The sequence below is a fragment of the Typopeltis vanoorti genome, chromosome 16 (genome assembly GCF_054136105.1).
Source record: "Typopeltis vanoorti isolate ZY-2024b chromosome 16, IOZ_Tvanoo_1.0, whole genome shotgun sequence".
Taxonomy (NCBI): domain Eukaryota; kingdom Metazoa; phylum Arthropoda; class Arachnida; order Uropygi; family Thelyphonidae; genus Typopeltis; species Typopeltis vanoorti.
The window spans coordinates 55,769,231-55,790,732 of NC_143564.1; the positions used below are offsets into that span (position 1 = coordinate 55,769,231).

The 21,502-nt window shown below is 36.9% G+C and overlaps 1 protein-coding gene across 1 annotated transcript in view; it reads right to left on the reverse strand.

Moving 5' to 3' along the window:
* The window catches only part of LOC150098030 (uncharacterized), a 345,561-nt gene that overhangs the window by 151,765 nt on the left and 172,294 nt on the right, over nucleotides 1-21,502 (reverse strand). The window contains exons 11-12 of the mRNA XM_090406662.1: nucleotides 19,289-19,342; nucleotides 5,568-5,612 (exon numbers count right to left, since the gene is read on the reverse strand). Coding sequence (XP_090262788.1) covers nucleotides 5,568-5,612; nucleotides 19,289-19,342 — 99 coding nt within the window. The remainder of the gene's footprint in view (nucleotides 1-5,567; nucleotides 5,613-19,288; nucleotides 19,343-21,502) is intronic.

The following is a 21,502-nucleotide window of genomic DNA, read 5'->3' on the forward strand; positions in this document are numbered from 1 at the left end:
AACGTCTAACTTCATGATAAAAAACACGGACGACCTTTTCAAAAAAATAAAAAACCTAACCCTATCCCAAGAAGACATCCTCACTTCTTTGGATGCGGCCTCTTTATACACTAACGTGGACGTCCCCAGAACTTTAGACATCGTACACACACTACTCACAGAAGACCACACCCTACACTCTCGTACTAAACTAACGCCTATTGACATTATTAACTTAATAAAACTAGTAATCTCGGCAAACTTCTTCAAGTTCAATAACAACATGTACATACAAATCTTCGGACACCCCATGGGCCAAAACATCAGTGGACAACTAGCGGAATTATTCCTGGCACATATAGAATCACTTCTACTCCACCCTTCCCTTCCCCCCGGCATCACCTTTTATGGCAGATACGTAGACGATATTCTGTGCATTGGTAATCCCACACACATCACCACCTTAAAAACATCCCTAAACAGCTACAGCAACAGATTAAAATTCACCACAGAAACCGAACAGAACAAATCCATCAACTTCTTAAACTTGACATTAACCAGAACACACAACAAAATAGCCACGAAAATATACCACAAACCCTCACACATCGGAAACTACCTCCATTTTCACTCATACCATCCGTATTCTGTTAAAAAATCCGTCATCTTATCACAATTCATAAATGCTTACAAATTTTCAACCAATCAAAATAGTTTAAACGCCGAAATAAATAAACTAACACAGATCTTCTTAAATCGCAACTATCCTACACAACTGATTAACTACGCAAACAAGACGGCAAAAAACCACCAAAACAACCCAAGTACCAAAACGAACTTCCCTACACAAAAAATTATCAAACTACCATACACCCAAAACACATACAAAGCCTATAAATACATCTTCAAACATACTGACTACAAACTGGTATTCACCACAAGCCAAAAACTGGCAAACCTCCTAAAATCCACCAAACCTCACACACAAAAAGAAATATTTGAACAGCACAATGTAGTCCATAAATTTCCCTGCCAAAAAGACTGTGACATCACCTACACAGGTTCCACCATCAGGTCTTTATGGGCAAGACTACAAGAACACTTCCGTGACTGTAACATCCCTATTCCAGAACATTTAAACACTAAAAAACGCAACATCAAAAAGAAAAATCGTATACAAAACACAGGAAAAATGGAAATAGCCGTTCACGCCCTTGAACAAAAACACACCCCGCAGATAGACAAGGCCATCATAATAGACAGACAAGACAATGAAACAATGCTCAGAATATCGGAAACAATAGCTATAAAGTGTGATGCGAACTCTATCAACGTACACAGGCCCTACATAATCTCCGAGGTTTGGAAGCTTCACAACATAAAATTGAGGTCACAACCCCGACCAATAGGAGACAACACAAACACCTCTAAAGCAGAAGCACTCACCCGACCTGACATAGCTTCCACTTTCCCAATGTGGTCAGATGACGACCACGAATAGTCGAAACGGTCCACACCCCGTCAACCACCTTTCCCCTCCCTATTTTAAAAAAAATTAACCCTTTCACTTTTTCCCCACCCTATATCAAAGTATATGTTTCTATATATTACGAAAAAAAACCCGGGTTTTTCTAACTTATTCTACCAAACTGCCTACCCCCCCACACACACACACTCTGCAGTTTTCGACATAGCAGACTGAGGAAAAGCCACAACACCCAGAAAAAGGTATGTGCAATTTTCTATTCCTTAGGCTACATATACTTTTTAGTACATCTACACTCATAATGCCCTAAGAATCCATGAGTAAATGGCCAATGACATTTAAACAGGGGTACTCCTAAACTGAAGCAGGCAAAATAGCTGTAATTATAATAGTGAAGGAATATTTGTTAGCAGCATTAGTAAGCTGTATTTCCACAAGAATGAAGCAGAAGAAGTGCATGAAGAATATAATACACAGGCCAGGAGAGTGACTAGTATGGTAAGGAAGGCGAAACTGGAATATGAGAAGAGATTGGCAGTAAAATCCAAAGAAAATCCTAAGGAATTTTTTAGCTATGTTGCAAGTAGGAGGAGAAAGGATTGTGGAAGAATGCCATTGTGGGATAAAAATGGGAATAGAACGACTGATTCAGAGGACATAGTGGAATTGTTCAATGAACACTTTATTGGAGTATTTCATCCTGGAGGAATAAATTTTAATACTAGAGGGATATGGCAGGTTCGAAGTTTAGAGGTGCAGGAGGAGAGTGTGTTCCAAATACTCAGTACTCTGGATGTCAGTAAAGCTGTGGGACTGGATGGTATTTCACCTAAGGTTTTGAGAGAATGTGCTAAAGAACTGACAGCTCCTTTGACCTGGACTTTTCAGTGAAAGTCTGGCTATGGGAAAGGTGCCCAGGGAATGGAAGGAAGGTAAGATATTGCCATTGCATAAAGACGGAAGCAGACTGGAAGTGTCTAATTATAGGCGAGTTTATGTGTCATCAGTAGTTGTTAAGATCTTTTAGATATTAGTGAGGGACTGTATACAGCATTGGGCAGATGAGGGTAATGTTATCTGTGAGAGTCAACATGAATTTGTGAAGGGGGCGGTCTTGTTTTAGTAATACGCTAGCCTTTTATGATAAAGTTACAAGAGCAGCAGATGAGGGAAAGGCATACACTGCCAATTTCTTGGATTTAGTGAAGGCATTTGACAGGGTGCCATATGATAAGCTGATGTTTATGTTGCACAACATGGGTTTGGATGTCAGGTTGGTCAACTGGATTCAGGATTGGCTGTCCAATAGGTATCAGCGAGTTGTGTATGGCAGGGCAATATCAAGGAAGCAGAAGGTTACAAGTGGAGTTTCACAGGGCTCAGTACTGGGACCTGTATTGTTCAACCTTTATATCAATGATATTATCAATGGATTGCAAGGGGACATTCAGTTGTTTGCGGATGATGTGAAGCTGGGAAGGGTTATTAGTAATAGTGCAGATGTGGTAGCCCTGGAAGAGGATTTGAATAAGCTATACAGATGGGCAAATGAATGGGGTATCAGTTTAATGCAGCAAAACGTAAAGTCTCGAGGTTTGGGATGCTGCATACTCTATTGGAGGAGCTATACTGGAGGAAGTACGGGAGACAAGAGATATGGGGTTGATGATTGATAGAAACCTGAAATTTATCGGAAATATTGCAAAGGTGGTGAAGGTAACACAGACGATTGCTGCAATAATGAGAGGGATGCTGCTAACCTGCAGAGATAAAAGAGTTAGTATTCCATTGCATAAGACCCTGATCAGACCACACTTAGACTATTGTTCTCAGATTTGGTCCCAATGATTTGAAGGGGATAAATTAACTGTGGAAGGGGTACAAAGGCAGATAACAAAGATGGTTTCAGGACTGTACAATGTCAGTTATGAGGATTGGCTGAGAGAATGTCAACTACAGAGTTTGGTGGATAGAAGAAGGAGAGGTGATATGATTCAGACTTTTAAACAGTTCAGAGGCAGTTACAGGGTTGACATTGGGGAGTTCTTTCGCTTGGTTGAACAACAGGAAGGAGTGATGACATGGACCCATCCCTACAAGTTACGAAAGGAAACTGTGGGTAAGAGAGTGAGGAGTGGTTTCTTTGCATTGAGGGTGGTTGAACCATGGAATGCATTGCCTGATAAGAGTGGTGAGAGCAAGAACGGTCAATGAGTTTAAGGAGTGGTATGATAGACTTTGCATTTACTAGGAGGGACCTCCCACGGTGAGTCTTGATAGACTTTGTGTTTCCTAGGAAGGACCTCCCACGATGAGTCTTTTGACTCCATGATTCCTGAATAATAATAATAATAATAATGGACAGTGGTATTAAACCTGATATCACAATTGGAGATGTTAATCTCAGCTCTTTACTTTATGCAGATGATGTTCTACTTATAAATAAATCCAGTACAAGTCTGCAAGATTCCCTGACTAAATTGAATAACTGTTGTAATAGATATGATATGAAGTTCAGCAATAACAAGACAAAGGTAATGAAAATAGGCAGAGCATTGAAAATATCAACTGCATTATAAATGGAAAACCTATAGAACAAGTAAAACATTTCAACAACCTAGGCACAATTTGTAGTGAAGGTGGTAAATTAAATATGGAAATAGACAACAGAATCAAAAAAGCTGGTATGATAGGAAGTCAACTGAATAAATTTATATCGAATAAGAGAGAAATTAGTCAAAACACTAAATTAGCTGTACAGGACAGTGTTCAAACCAATTTTAACTTATGGATCTGAGAGTTGGATTAGAAATAAAACACTTGACCAAAAACAAGAGACCACAGATATGAGAGTCCTGAGAAAAATTAGGGGTATGAAGAGATGGCATCAATGGCAATATCATATTAAAAATGAGGATATTAGGAAAGAACTTGACATTGTTAGCATCCAAGAATGGGTTAGCAGAGCTAATCTCAGGTGGTATGGTCACTTAAACAGAATAGGGGAGGAAAGATTAGCAAAACAAGTGTTCTTTGCCAGGTGGGCAGGAAAAAGACCCAGAGGAAGACAAGATACAGGTGGACTGATACAGTAAAAAGTGTCTTAGAAGACAGAAATAAAAGATCTGATAATGTTGGAGTCCTGACAGATAACAGATTGATTTGGAGGAAAATTGTAGATAGGAAGTTAATCATGTAAGTTTTTCATAAAGTACTATTATATCCTGTACACCCCTCAGGGGTACATATCAGGAAATTCGATGATGGTGATGATGATGATGACATTCCAAGAAAGTTTTGATCAAACTCTATGCTTATGCACTTTATTTTAATCAATTTGAGGTGGCTTTTAATACACTGCAGGATAACGTCTCAAATGTTGAAAGATGTTCTACAGTCTGCAAAGGTATTAATAGAGAGTCCACCTACTATAAACAAGTGTATGAAAAATTCAAGTGTTCTGTGCATCTTTCTTTTGAGACTTTCTTCAAGAAGTAGAGAAGAACCTAGTATTACTGGATTTCATAATCCAAGATCCATTACTGTGCAGTAGTACCCAATATACATACTGTGTGTATTAAAAAATACTCTTTTCAATAAATTTAATTCATTTCAAATTATGTATTTTTACAATAACATTTTCAAAATAAAAAATAAAAAAAAAAAATCAGCTAACGTCTATTTATTCCTGTATAGGGAGTAGGCATGGCCGTTTACCCTATCTAACTTTTGGAGACTGAAATCTCCACTGGCAGCCAATTCGCAGTGAAGAATAGATTTTCAGAATAAATTAATTGTACTTGAATTATGTATTTTTGTTATCTTTGTCTAAAGCTAATTTTTTTTTCTGAAATGCATTAACAAATTTAACAATATATTTTATGAAAAAAATAAATAAATTCATCTTATGTACTGTATATCAAACTTATAAACATACTTCAATGAACATATTACATTCAGAAGTTGGGATATTCGCATATATATTTCATTCATCAATAATGTAATTTAATGAATTTATAATGAAATGATTCATACCATCATATTAAACTAAACCATATGGCTATTTGTAGAAAACAAAAATATACATCAAAAATATTATTACCATCTCTCCAGGCAATCCAGGAAGTCCAGGTGGACCTTCATCTCCCTATAAAAACAAACAGGAATTATTATTATTAACATGGAGTCAAAGTTTTATCATAAGAAGTCCCTATGTCATACACACAGCTCATCATTCTGTGCCTTAAATACATTCAAATACTCTGTAGACACCACACCCTCAGGTAATGCATTCTAATCATTCACCATTCTCCATGCAAAAAACCTGCTTCTCATTCCTATGCTCATAATTTCCTTATAGAGCTTTCTGGAATGACATCTTGTTTCCATCCCCCGCCACACACACAATCTCCCTCCATTGTATGATAAGAATCACTTACCAACTTATAAGTCTCTATCATATCACCTCTTCTCTTTCTATCAACTAGACACTCTAAATTAATCTTTTTAATCTTTCATCATATTCAGCATTCAAGAGACCATAACCTAACTTTGTCAATGGCCTCTGGACCTTTCTAATATTCCTTTTGAAAACCAGGTGACTACATCTGTGCACAGAAGTCAATATGGGGCCTAATCAATGCTTTACACAATAGAACCAGAATCTCTTAAAGTCACTGTCTCTGCATCACTGCCAGATTCATTGAACTGTGCTAACAATTTTAGCAGTGTTCTCTAAATTTCAGATCCATATCCACCATCACACACAATTCTCTTATTTCCTGGACCTTCTTCAATATATTCTCGCCAAGTGTATACTCTACATCCCATATTTGTTTTCTGAATTTTAAAACCTTACACTCTGCAACGCTGAACTTGCATCCTCACCCATGTGCCTATTCACTCAGTCTATTCACATCTTGTAAAGCCACAACATCTGCTCTATTCCTCACAGTTCTTCCCAACTTTGCATCATCTGCAAACAAGAAAATATCCCATTCAAACCTTTCCCAATATGAATAACATATAGGTGAAACATCAATGGCCCTAAAACAGACCCTTTAAGTAAATCATTAGTGACTTTCCTCTTAAAGGATATTGCTCCCTCACATGCAACTTGCTGATACTTATCAGACAGCTAATCTTCAATTCAATGCACTGATCTAATGTTGAATCCCATCTGTTCTAGCTTAACTATCAACTTATCACGTGGCAATCTATCAAAAGCATTTGCAAAATTTAAGTCTACTACTATGTAACCATCTCCCTTGTCCATTGCGATATCACCTTATCATAATAAGAAAGCAGTACTAAAACATGGCCTTCCTTTAGCAAATCTGTACTGCCATCAAATAAAATACCACTGTTGTCAACCTAGTACTGGATTCTGGTTCTCACTAATCTCTTCAACACTTAAACATCACCAGACCCATACACAGAATGGCCTATAATTTAAAGTTTGAGTTCTGTCAATTCATCAGAGAGGTGACAGAACTCAAACTTTGTACAATGTTTCATTTCGTCTACTCCTTTGGAACTTGACCCAAAGTATAACTCATATTAAACAAGAATGCCCAAGCAGATGTCAACTCCAAGGCCCATTCCATCAAACCACATGGAGATATATCAGATCTGCCAGGTGGCATCAGTGAATAAGCTACTCTAAACTTGTGCTCCTGCATTTTATTTTATCACTATTGTGAGTGTTTTTCATCAAAATTAATCGTTAAATGGAAATCATAACAGCAGGTACTAAGGAGCAGATTACTTCTGCATAGCCTGTAAGTATACTTATAGTGCATTAAATCAGCTATTAAACCAGTTCTAAATCAGCCACGTGTAAATGCCCGCTATACCTACTGTATGAAGCAAAGATGGCAGTAACAAAAGTTAATGATGAACGAGCACCCCGTAACTCGCCAGCGCAATGCCGTCGATCGACACTGAAAAACACCCACAACATGCCACAGCTGTAAAACTGGTGTCACAGATTAAAAAAAAAAAAAAAAAAAAACGGTATATGCTGCGAGTTCTGTTGCCACTGGCTGCATGCTTCCTGTGCCAAAATAGACGAATTGGTGAGCAAGCTATTTATTGACCTCAACCAGTGCTTTTTTCTGTTTGCTGTGTCTCCCTTCTGTAAAACAATTCCTGAACATAGGTAAATGAGTCGAAAACCTCGAACAGCACATGAAACTTTTTCCTCCAAAATATGAGCATGGAAGCTAAACTCAAACAAATTGATGACCAACGCTGCAACACAAGTTCACCTTTGCCCACAAATGAACTCTGCAACCTAATCGCATCAAAAGAGCACAAAAACAGTTTGTTTTTGTGCTCTGAAGATGCTGGATAGAATACCAGCGAAATATCAGCAATAAGTTAATAGTTATTTTCTTTTCAATCTGTGTTCTCATCTATGCTGTTAAAATTAATCAACATGTACAATGAACACATAAGTCTTTTCACAAGCTTCTAACCTGTTATTTGTACTCCTCATGGAAATAATTATTCCACTCATCTTATGTTATCTCGATAATGCCTTCTTCCTCTGTAATGCACATTTCACACCTACATTATTCAACCTTCTGCTCTTGGAATACATTTATACATTACTTCTACTAGATAGTTCTTGAATAGCAACAACCCACTCCTTATTCCATGCTACAGCTGTAACCAGTCGCCTAAGCTTTTCAAAATTACCACTCTTGTAATTCTACATATGTGCTTTACCATCAGAAGTTGACACATTTCTAGCAAGGTTATCATTTTTTCAGAATCCTTTCTTTGAGTGTTACACGGTGATCAGCATTCATGTTAAAAATTATGGACTTTACAACCGTGTTATAAATAACTATTTTAATTTCCCAACGTTTCAACCTTCATATTAAGTTCTCATCTGGAGTATACACAAATATACAAAGACAAGCTGAGTTACATTTCACACAGTATGCTAAAGAGACAATGATTTGATCAACAGTTATTCTACTGGCATGACCTCTAGTGAAAATATAATATATATAGAGAGAGAGAGAGAGAGAAAAAAAATAAATAAAAAATACAAATAAAATTAAAAAATTAATTAATTAATTAGAAACTACATCAAAGCTATATTCTATTTCAGATAACATCAGAGAAACATTCTTTCATATAGATAGTTTTCTTACAGTAACAATGATGTCCTAATTTAATATGACAACTGTTATATTAGATTTAAGATTCTGGATCATCTACAGTCCTGTTTATAGTTAACTCTTAGGGAGAAAGGTTCCGTCGGTAGAATATGTGCCTTCCAAATGCTTGGGATTTTTAGACCATCATTATTGTTAAGATTAGGGTGGTTGATAAGAATCTCACAGGCTTCCTTAAATTTACATTCATACCATGTTTTGGTGTGATGTAAACAACTATTGCGTGCTTTTCCAGTCAATTCTATGTAATGTGTTCAGGGCATGATCAGAAAGGCCAGCTTCACCATAGTTTCACCATAGGAAATTCATGAGGCATGAGATTTAGGAGTGTTGGTGGATAGGGAATTGAAGTTTAGGGGGCACATTGCAAATGTGGCCAAATCAGCTCATCGAATCACATGGTTGCTGAAGAATACGTTGACAAGCAGAGACAAGCAGGTTATTGTTCCTCTGTATCAGGCCTTGATAAGACCCCATCTAGACTACTGTGCCCAGATTTGGTCACCTAGGTTTCTTCTTGATGGGGAGGAGGTTGAGAGGATCCAAAGGCGAGTGACCAAGATGATAGCAGGTCTGTGGAATGAACCTCATGAGAACAGGTTGAGGATTAGTGGGTTGCAAAAATTGGTTGATAGGCGGAGGTGGGGGTGATATGATTGAGACATTCAAATTACTGAAGGGTTTCTATAAAATTAATTCAGAAGATATTTTTGAGAACAGGGCTGGTTGTGGGAGGACTAGGGGACATCTATGGAAACTGGGCAAAAGTGTGATTAGTAAGGGTGTTGGAGCTGGGTTCTTTACTTTTAGAGTGGTGAATGAGTAGAATGGACTGCCAGAGTCTGTGGTGGATGCTGTGACAGTGAATGAGTTTAAGGCGAGGTATGATAGATACTGTATGAATGTCGAATAGTTGTGATGAATATGATATGGGGCCCTCCCTCGATGAGTCTAAGGACTCCCTGGAGTTGCCCGTAATAATAATAATACTAATAATAATTTACATTTAAAATGTTGGCGGTTACTAAACGTATTTTATCTGCTATGATAGTTGGGATGAATCTTAAGCCTCTTTCAATATTATAAATAAAATCCAGTTTGTTAATCAATGTGGGTGCTACGGAAAAGTTTAAACCTTCGCCGAGTAGCGAGAGTTCATCTTTGTTTAAGGCGTGGTTGGATAGGTTGACTACGTTACTGTTACCTGAAGGCAATTGGTGGGTCCTGTTGTGTCTTGCTTCTAGTTGGTTGTTGTTATCATCGCTTGTGGTTGGTTGTTAACATTCACTGTGGAGAAATTCAAATATGTCCATTGGTTTTGTTGATCTTTTAGTCCATGAAATTTGGATATGCGATTTTCTTTCTTTGTTTGAAGGATATGGTTAGCAGAGTTGTCCATAATCTTCTCGAGGATAAACCAAATGTCTGCATTCAAGTAATGTGAAAGTTCAGATTTTAAATTTTGTACCTGGTTTTGAATAAAGGCCAAGTTTTTTCTAGTAGTCTGGATCTGTTCTCTGAGTAATGCTTTCTCCATACGGTGTATAGCATTGTGCCTTTGTTGAGGTAAATTTTCTCTTTAGTTTGATGCAATTCGGAATGATATTGTGTCCCTACGTTTTAAAAATGCCAGTCGATTGATCAAACCAGAAACATGAATCTTCAACTTACCGTATTGATTGCATTGCTTGTGGGTTGAATCTCCATGAATTACCAGAAAGAATTCTGGTAATGCATGGAGGTGCTATAAATAACTATTTTAATTTCCCGACGTTTTGACCTTCATATTAAAGTCATCATCTGGAGTATACACTAATATATAATAACATGCTAAGTTACATTTCACACAGTATGCTAAAGAGACAATGATTTGATCAATGGTTATTCTACTGGCATGACCTCTAGTGAAAATATAACATATATATAGAGAGAGAGAGAAAAAATAAATAAATAAAAAATACAAATAAAATTTAAAAATTAATTAATTAGAAACTGCATCAAAGATATATTCTATTTAGGATAACACCAAAGAAACATTCTTTCATATAGTTGGCAAGGTTATCACTTAGTGGTTAGTGGTCATTCTCACCAACTGGAGGGAGATTTGATACGTCATTTACAATGACACCCTTTGATGAGATGATCAAATCCAAGACCTCCTTGTTCCTCACATGTCCACTGTTACCTACTGCCTGATGTAGTTGTCCCTCAAAAATTTGAGGAAACTTTCCATATCACTAGATCTATAGCAACATCCAACTAAGTATTTCATTCTATTTGCCTCTCTCTCTCTCTCTCTCTCTCTCTTATATCATTGTTACTCAGAACCACTGCCACTATTTCCTCTTTGCATCTCTACCCTGCATGGACACAACTCCTTTTCTATTATCAGCAGTATTCCACCTCCCTTTTTATCTTTTTCATCTTCATGAAACCTTCACACATTTTCATCTCTAATCCTGTCAGGATTTCATCCTCGTTCAACCTTATATTCTAACAAATTTTGGATGAACAAACTCAATCAATGAAACAATTTTGTTCCCCTTGTTCCTGATAATTCTAGCATTTGTATATAAGCATAACAGTCCATTTCCAGATTTATAACATTTCCAATATACCACTTATTAGATGTGACTTCTCCATGCCTTCCTTGAGACATTGCTCTCTCATTACCCATCCTAGAACCCTCTTCAAACTCAACTTGTCTTTCTACATCTCATTCTTTCTTGTCTATTCACACATTCATAGCACCACATTAATCCCTCCTTCCTTACTGTTCTGCTCTTCCACATCACTTCTTACTTGCTCAGATCCATTCTCTGCACTCATTACTTCATTTATTACTCATTACACTCATCACTCAGCTTACCAAAGGTGGCTGAAATCAAGAACCACACAAGTGATTGAGCTTCATACTTAGCCTCTCCTCAAGCATGCAATAAATGCAAAATAGTCATCAGCAAATTAAAATTTGACTTGATTAAGACCAATGACAGACACCCATCTCCATTCCACTTCTCGTATACAAAGGTACCATTGTTACAGCACCTAAAGATAAGGCTCACTTTCTGGTGCCACTCTTTTCCTCTAATTCCTACCACAGATGACAAAGCAAATCACCTCCTACCACACTAGAAAATGAGCTCCATATGCTTCTTGTGGTTTGCCAAAAAAAAAAAAAAATCAGAAGAATACAAAAAAAAAATTGGACATTAAAAAGTCATCTGGTCCCAATGGCATCTCTCCAAGCTGTACTCAAAATTATGTCCCAAAGCTAACATTAACCAGTCTGTATCTTCTCTACAATCTTTTAATACTTAGCTGGTATATATTCCAATATCCATCCTATTCCAAAAAAAAAAAAAAAGAAAGATAAAAGTCTGCATTACAAACTGCCAAATGATTACCATCACCTCAATCTTCTCTGAAATAATGGAAGAGTCATCAATAATTAACTTCTCCACTACCTAGAGGCCCACCAGTTAATCAAAATCCATATGTCATTAGTGGAATCCATACTGGATTTCACCAATCAAAATCCACAGACAACCTCTTGGTTTATATCACCCATGGCTGGACACATCCTTTGGTCTACCTGTCACCATCTGTAACTGAGTAGCCAGACAGCTTTCTCTCTAGAAATTAGTGACTCCATCTCTTCAATTCAGGATGCCTCAGAACATCTCTGAATTGGTTTATGTATAATTCTAATATAAATAACCCACTTTTGATAACTGCTAATCCTATCTAGAACTTTGCTGATGATAGTACACTCCATTCATCCCACTTATTCAACAAACCATGCAGTAGCTGGCATCCAAAGCTTCAAGATCATCTGCTACCAGAGCTTTAAAATCCTTCAGTGGTGAAAGGAGTATCAAACCACCTTCAATGTAACCAAACAGCCATGCCTTTCCTCTTACAAAAGGGGATCTCAGTTCACTTATCCTCAGTAATACTCAAATCTTCACACAAGATCACATCTCTTCATCTGCTTGGACTGATGAAGGTAAACACTGTTTCTCTTAAAATCAATTACTGTATCAATGTATGTACAAATTAAATAACAGCAGCCAGAGTAAACACAGCCCTGTGGCACACTGGTTCCATAGCTCTCCTAGATTCTAATCCTCCATAAACTACTCTCTGACATCTGTCCATTAGCCAGCCTCCTCTTATCCATATCACCAGATTCATATACATCTCTATTTGTTCCAATTAACAGAATTCTATATGGTATCCAATTAGTGCCTTTGCAAAGTCCAGCAGTATCATTGTGTAGTCATTGCCTTTTTTTTTTTTTTTCGGAACTCAGCTGTCACTTTATTATAAAAATGTTAATAAATAACTGAAGCATGAACTACCCTTCACAGAACCATGCAGAATCATGGCTGACTCAGAGAATGGTATTAATAGTACTGAGAGTATATGGTGTGAGGTAGAGATGGGCAGGAGAGAATACTTAATGAGATGTTGCTATAGGCCAGGGAACAAAGGAGAACACCAGGAGATGTTTAGGCAGCTAAATTTGGCAAGTATAAGAGTGATCATTATCATTAATGGAGATTTTAACCAGAGTGGTATAAACTGGGAAGAGAAAATACATTGTTTGGAAAGAAGTCAACAGACACCATAGTCTGAGGAACAAACAGCCATGGCACCCACTTTAATAAGATGCAGGACATCCTTTCACTACAGTGAGTGCAGCAATCCTACAGAGCATAATTTCCACAAGCATACGATAGTGATCAATGTGAATTTTGGACCATTCTTCCTATGGGAATGTAATGAGGTCCTGGACTGTTGTGGTGTGGATGTTCCTTGATCTCACCCAACACTCTAGTTCATCTAACAGATGCTGAATAGGGTTGAGATCAGGGCTCTGTGAAGGCTAGCAAAAGTGGTGACGTTCATGTCCACAAATCATGAAGTTACAGTAGTAACCTTATAACATAGTGCATTGTCTTGCTGAAAGAGACAATGGCCAGTTCCATAGAAATGCCACAAAGTAGGAAGCATTGCACTATTCAGATACCTCACTGTGTTCAATGTTAGTCGCACCACAAATAGAGGTCTGAGACCAAACCAGGAAAAACAGGACCATACCATCACACTGCCACTTTCGAATTTCATAGTTAGGGTTATGCACTCTGGTAAGAGCTGTTCACTGGGCATGCACAACATCCACATCCGTCCATCTTCACAGCAGAGGAAGTAGTGGGATTCCTCACTCCATAATACAGCTTTCCAAGCTTCCATGTCACACTGTACATGCTCTTTGCACTACTAAAGATGATGCTGCATGTTGGTTCGGATAATGAAGTTATCCAAACCATGCAATCCTGCCATGGAAACCCATGTTGTGAGCCTTGGTTCCTAGTGTTTTTGTGCAGATTCATGTTCTATTTGATGCCTGGAACTCCACATTCAATGTGTCAGCTGACAAATTTCAGTTTTTACACATTATCCTTCGTGACACCCTATGATCAAGTTTGGTGAGTGTGGTGGGTTCCACTGCATGTAGCACTTGCAGTTGACTCCCTGCACTTCCATCTTAATATAGTATCACTGACTGATTGTTGGCCTGGGATAGTTCAAGAGTTTTGGATTTGGTCCTAGCATCAGAGAATATGACTGTAACTGAGATGTTATCATTTCCCAAGTTGGAGAGAGTGATCACATAATCCTGACTCAGAGGATGAACAGACATGTAGAGGTGTCAAAGAGAAAGACATTGATGTGAAATTATAAGGCAGGTGATTACAACATTCTTAGAAATTAGGAGGCAGTTCCATGAAGGAAGGAATCAATAAAAATCCTAAAGACTTATTTTGTTATGTGGCCACTAGGAGGAGAAATTATTGCAGAAGAATTACATTGTTAGATGAAAATGACTGACCAATGCAGATGATATACAGAGTGATGTTTAATTATCACTTTATTAGGGTATTTCATCCTGGAAAAGTAGGTTTTATTACTAGAGGGATGGAGAGGATTCAAACCTTAGAAATACATGAGAATGTGTTTTAAATAACAAAAGGACTAGATAGTATTTTGCCATGTGTTTTAAGAGACTTTATTAATAACTAACAGCTTCAATGACCTGGTTTTTCAATAAGTCTGCCTATTATATAGGTGCCCAGAAATGGAAGGAAGATAAGATAATGCCATTACACAAGGAGATGTAGAATGAAGGTTTCAAACTATAAACCAGTTTTTCTTCTATAGTTGTCAAGATTTTGGAGAAATTAGTGAGAGATTACATCACTGGATATATAAGGATAATGTTATTTGCAAGGATCAGTGTGGATTTTTTAAGGGGTGTTCATGTTTCAGTAATTTTCTTCACTTTTATAATAAAATAACAAGAGCTGTTGATGAGGGAAAGACATATACTGCAATTGTTTTGGAATTAACAGAGGCATTTGACAGGATGACAATTATAAGCTCATATTTAAGTTGCAACATATGGGTTTAGATATTATTGTCTGAAAGAAAGACATTTATAGATACAAGGATGTGCTGAAAAGTTGTGATAATTACTATGAAGGAATTGCGGTAGAGCCATGTAATTTAAACATTATTCTACATATTCTCCATGAAGTGTTATACACTTGTTACAATGCTGCTACATCATTTGCAATCTTCTGAAGAAAAAGGTCTTTCACTTGTTGCACAAATTGGTCTATTTTTGTTCTAGGTGTGTATCAGAACCTTTCAGCACCCCCCCCTCCCCCATAGATACCAGATAGTTATGTATGAGAATGCAGTGTCAAGGAAGCAGAAGTCACAAGTTGGGTACAACAGGGTCAGAACTGGACCTCTACTGTTTAACCTTTAAGTTAATAATATTGTCAGTGGATTGCATATGAATATTCCATTTTTTGCTTATGATGTGAAGCTGGAAAGGTAATTTGTAATAGTATTGATGGCATGTCCATTCACATTTGAAGAAAGGAATGACAATTTCAGTTTAATGTAACTAAATGTAAGGTCCTGAAATTTAGGATCTACCAATGAGAGGCTGCATACTCTATTTGTGGAATTATATGAGAGGAAGCATGAGATCTTATGGTGATGGTCAATAGAAATTTTAAGTTTAGAGGACATATTGCAAAAGTGGTTAAGGTAACCAAAGAGTGCTACAACAGAGAAGGATACCAACCAGCAGAGATAAAAGTGTGGTGATTCCATTGTATAAAGCTCTGATCAGACCACATCTGATCACTGTGATTTGAATGGAATAAATTAACCCTTGGAGAGTGCAGAGAAGCAGATTAACAAAACTAATACTGGGACTGTATACAAGGATAGTTATAAGGATAAATTGAGTACATGCAAACTGTTGAGTTTAGTGGATAGAAGACAAAGGGGTGATGTGATTGAGACATTTAAATTATTGAGAAGTAGTTTTAGTACTGAAATAGGGAATCTTTAGTATTGACAGAACAAGGGGATGAACAAGAAGAAGGGGTCAGCCCTGGAAATTGCAAATGGAAGTAATGAGGAAGAGGGTGAGAAATGGCTTTTTTGCATGGAAGTCAGATGGACTGTGGAATTTATTTCCTGATAGGGTGGCTAGAGCACAAACCGTGAACCAGTTTAAGGAGTGGTATGGCAGATTTTGTACTGTCTGGCATGGACTCCCACAATGAGTCCCATGGAGGCCCTGAGCAATAATAATAATACTTGCTGGAATAAAAGCTATCATCCTGGCCATTCATTAAATCTTTGACAACTATCCAAGATTTTGCTATTCACAAGAACAAGGTAGACTAAAAAGAAAATTAGCATATCATAAGTAGCTGAAGACAAATGTCTTAAACAGCTAAAAAAAAAAAAAAAATTAACAAAATGATTCAAATGCAGAAAACTTTCCTCTTACTCAAATCATAACTCCTCTCTAGTCTCTTGCCAGGCTATTATAGATATTTTCTGACCTTCTATGCTTCAACTTTTCTGACATCCACATGATGGTATCATAACATCATCTAAAGATACAGGTGACTTCCTGGCATCATCATTTTACTCAAACTTCTTCACAGGTGACCAAAACAAATCACAACCTACTGCATCAAGAATATATGGGATACCAACAAGTTATATTCAACCCCACCCCCCCAAAAAAGGAATATAAAAGGAACATTAAATTATCATCCCATTGATCTAACCTCATTTCTCTTAAAAGTAACAAGAAGATCATCAATAGCCAACTTCTCTGCCACCTGGAGGCTCACAGTTCATTAATGATCACCAATACAAATTCTGCCACTCTCAATCTACAACAGATCTGCTAATCAGCAAATATTACCAATCTTTGGGCAAAAGCCATGAAAAGATTTGGAGAAAGTCATCTGGCAATTCTTGACATTTCCATCATTGGATGTGCTATAAAAGCTTCCTTACTAAACTACTATAACTACCATGTTATGATTTGTCTTCTATTCTCTCTCTCTCTCCAAATAGTTAGGTGATTCCCTCTCTTCAGATTTTCTCATCAATGCTGGAAAATCCTAAAATAGAAGGGGTGACTCACTCGTGCTTTTCTTCCTATACATAAATTATCTAGTCTCACTAATGTCAAAGCTATCTATAGTTTTTGTAAAAGGACAGTACATTCCATTCTTCTGTTTTATTTGACAAATTATATTATTATTATTATTATTACCCAAGACCCCATTGAGTCAAAGAATGTCGAAACATTCCAAGCAGCAAGCTTTTTTGTAACTGACACCCTAAGCACTAATCTCTTGCCATTTCCCAGGGAGATTAGGAAGGATAATTTTGCCAGGCTCAATGTTAACATTGAGTGACATCATACAAGAAAGATGTCACTTCAACTTTTGATAACACTCATATCTCCTAACACAGACAGATTTCTCTTCTTGAACTAACTTACACATCCATCAACAGCTTCTTCTGCCTCTACTAAACTTGGTGTCCTTTTCTTGCCATTTTCCAGGGAGATTAGGAAGGATAATTTTGCCAGGCTCAATGTTAACATTGAGTGACATCATACAAGAAAGATGTCACTTCAACTTTTGATAACACTCATATCTCCTAACACAGACAGATTTCTCTTCTTGAACTAACTTACACATCCATCAACAGCTTCTTCTGCCTCTACTAAACTTGGTGTCCTTTTCTACTCAAGTACTTCATGACTGCACAATTAGTGTCATATAAAAAAAATGCCAACTCCACTCAGCCTTGGAATACAGTTCACATATGTAGTGTGGTAAATACTGCATATACAAGTAATCCTCATATAACATTGTCGTTAGGTTCCTACAAAATCTCATGCAGTGCAAAACCTGGTTATACAGGATTAAGAACCAGTACAAAATGGGGATTCAATTCCAAAAACTACCAAAAATACACCATCTTATTTTTATAACTATTGGAAACTTAATTTTTATTAAAAATAATAATAACTAAAGAAATATCTTTACAAACTCTGATACATATGTCAGAAAATGTATATACTTTCATTTAGTTTTCTTCCTCTTCATTGTTGCTATGCACAATCAAACTAGAATGTTTTTTTCTGTTGCAGAATTAGAGCTCAGGGATGAGCTGTCATATTTATGGAAATGGAAGCTCCTATAATAACAACAGTTCTAATTTTCTGTTCATTTTTCTTTATGGTATGGATTGTTGTTTCATTTAAATTTAAAGATTTTGCAATGTACAGCACCTCTCCCCACGTTTTTTTTTTAAGATGATCAAAAATTTATATCTTTGATTCCAGAGAAATAAATGTTCTTTTGGCTTTTTTACTTTCATCAAACATAATTTAGGGATGAAATTTAATTCTCAACAAAGAAATTATTTCAATATGATTAGTAGCCCCTCCCATAATGCATAGCATTATACATGCCAGTGAGGATATGTGGTTTGCATTATGGGATACTAAGGCAATTGATGTGAAGTCATTAATCTCTACATACAAGCTGTCCTGTCATGAAGTTACTTTACGCAAAAACTTTGTTTGCTTACACTTGGATAAAGGATGAAATCAAGAATATAATTTCTTGGCATCTTTAATTTACAAGAACAAAGTTTGTAATGCATATTGGGAAAAATTTATAAACAATCAAATAAACACCAAAATAGCCTCACAAAAACTTTACAATTAGCAAACTGCATGCTTCCAGCTTTAAGTTTTTAATGGTCTCAAACAAACAAGTTCAATAGCAAAGGAATTTCCCAACTAAATAAAATATCGGGATTTCCAATTTATTTTTTTTTATAATGAATAGGAAGTCAACAGTAGGGATTCACAAAAAAGAATGCAAATGTTGAAAAATTACAACTAACATAATAGCAGGGTTTCCACAAACAAAAGTTAATATATGAGGTTTGCACATAACCATGTCAGAATGGAACTGTGTTGTGCAAGAATTGCTGCAATTTCCTAAGCGTGTTGTTGAAAGTACTGTGTTATATGGTGCAGAGAGAGAGAGAGAGAGTGTGTGTGTGTGTGTGTGTGTGTGTGTGTGTGTGTGTGTGTGTGTGTGTGTGTGTGTGTGTGTGTGTGTGTGTCAATGCTAAAGTAATGGGAAAACAAAGAAAAAAAAAAATATATATATATATATATTAACACTAAAGTAATGGAAAACTGATCCATTACCTGAGAACCATCATGACCTGGAAGTCCATGTTCTCCAGGAGAGCCAGGAAATCCCTGAAAAAAAAAAAAAAAAAAAAAAATATATATATATATATATATATATATATAAATAGATAGAGTTTTAGATATATATAAATAGATAGATGCATAAAAGTTACACTCCATAAATGGAATATAAAATACTTTAAAAGTCATCCTTGAGAAAATTACATAAGAACACGTATACATCTTTTATGTAAGTAAAAATTCTAATCATAATGCCTTAAAACACATAGTGCTTCCTTAGAGCTCTTCCAAATTTCACTGTAAGAAATTCAAATTATGCAATTAGAGACACCCTGCAAAAAGAGGACACCCTTCATACATCCTTTAAAGATGATAAAAGTGATAAGGACTTCTGACCAAATGTATACTTCTTACTTCCCAAACTGTATTGATAAATACTTTGGTATCTGGATCACAGGGTGGAATCATGAGGAAATTAAGTGTAGAGGACATAGGAGGGGATGGCTTAATTGTGAGTGAGCAGGAGGTATTTGAGGTAATAAATAAGATTGATGTCAATAAGGTGATAGGATTTGATGACATATCACCACACATCTTAAGGGAATGTTCCAGGGAATTGGATGTAGCACTGGCATGTCCGTTTAACCTGTGCTGCAGTAGCAGCACAGATTCCAAGGGAGTGGAAGGAGGGTAAAATTGTTCCACTGCATAAAAGTGGTGATAAGGCTGTAGCTTAAAATTATAGGCCATATATCTGATATCTGAAGTTGTGGTGAAGGTACTGGAGAGATTGGTGAGAAGCGGGATACAGAAATGGATTGATAACAGCAGTATTCTCTGTGGTTATCAGCATGGATTTTTTATACTTTATTATACTATAACAAAGTGACAAATACCTTGGATAGGGGAGATGCATATACAGTGATGTACTTAGATTTTGCAAAGGCTTTTGAGAGACTGCCACATGACAAACACTTATAAAAATTGAAACAAATGGGATTGGATAACAGACTTCTGAGTTGGATCAGTGACTGGCTGTTAGATAGGTATCAGAAAGTTGTATATGTGGGTGCAGTATCCTGAAAGAGAAAGGTCACTAGCAGCGTGATGCAGGAGTCAGTTTTGGGGCCATTGTTGTTCAATTTGTATGTTAATGATATTGGGATGGGTTAAACTAGTGATGTTCAGCTGTTTGCAGATGACACAAAATTGGGGAGAGCAATGCAGTGTCAAGCAGATGTTATGGCCTCCCAGAAGGACTTGAATAGACTGCATGAATGAGCAAGTGGAACTGTCAGTTCAATGTTGCAAAGTGAAAAGTTTTGAGAATGGGATGCAAAGTACACACTTGGTGGGGAAACTTTAAAGAAAGTAGAGGAGATGAAAGATCTAGGAATGATGGTGGACAAGGATCTGAAATTCAGGGGCAACATTGCACAAGTTGTGAAGACATCACATCGGATAATGACAATGATGCAGAGGACCCTGATATGCAGAAAGGCCTTGTGAGGCCTTGATCAGGCCTCATATGGATTATTGTGCACAGATTTGGCTGTCAAGTTTTCATGGTGATGAGGATATGTTGGAAAGGGGTCCAGAGAAGTTTCACAAAGGCGGTCAGTGGTCTTTGGAATGTGGAGTATGAGGACAGATTAAGAGAATGGAAGTTGCAGAGCCTCGTGAATAGCAGGAAGATGTGAGGTGGATATGATTGAGACATAAGCTAGTCAGGGGTTATTATCGGGTCAACATGGAAAAGATTTTTCATAGAATGGAAAAGGGGGGGGTAGAACAAGAGGCCATCACTCGAAACTGTATAAGGAGGGTGTGAGCAGAGGAGTGAGGAGTAGGTTCTTTGCATTGAAAGTGGTTGATGAATGGAATGCGTTGCCTGAATGTGTTGTGGGTGTAGACACATTGAATCAGTTTAAAGAACAGTTGGATAAGCATTGTATGTACATCCCTCGATGACTCTCTGACTCCATGAAGGTCAAATGTTAATAATAATAATAATAATAATCTGAAAGTGAAGCATTTAAAATGACAGCTAAATGAAATCAGTTACAATCACTGTTAAAACTAATTAGCTCACATCAACAAACTATTGAAAAGTACTGAGTGAAGCTCAATAAGCATAGTGCTTCTATAAAGAAAATTCACTATTCCAACTATCACTAAACTATTCCTATCATCCTTATGAGTTTGCTA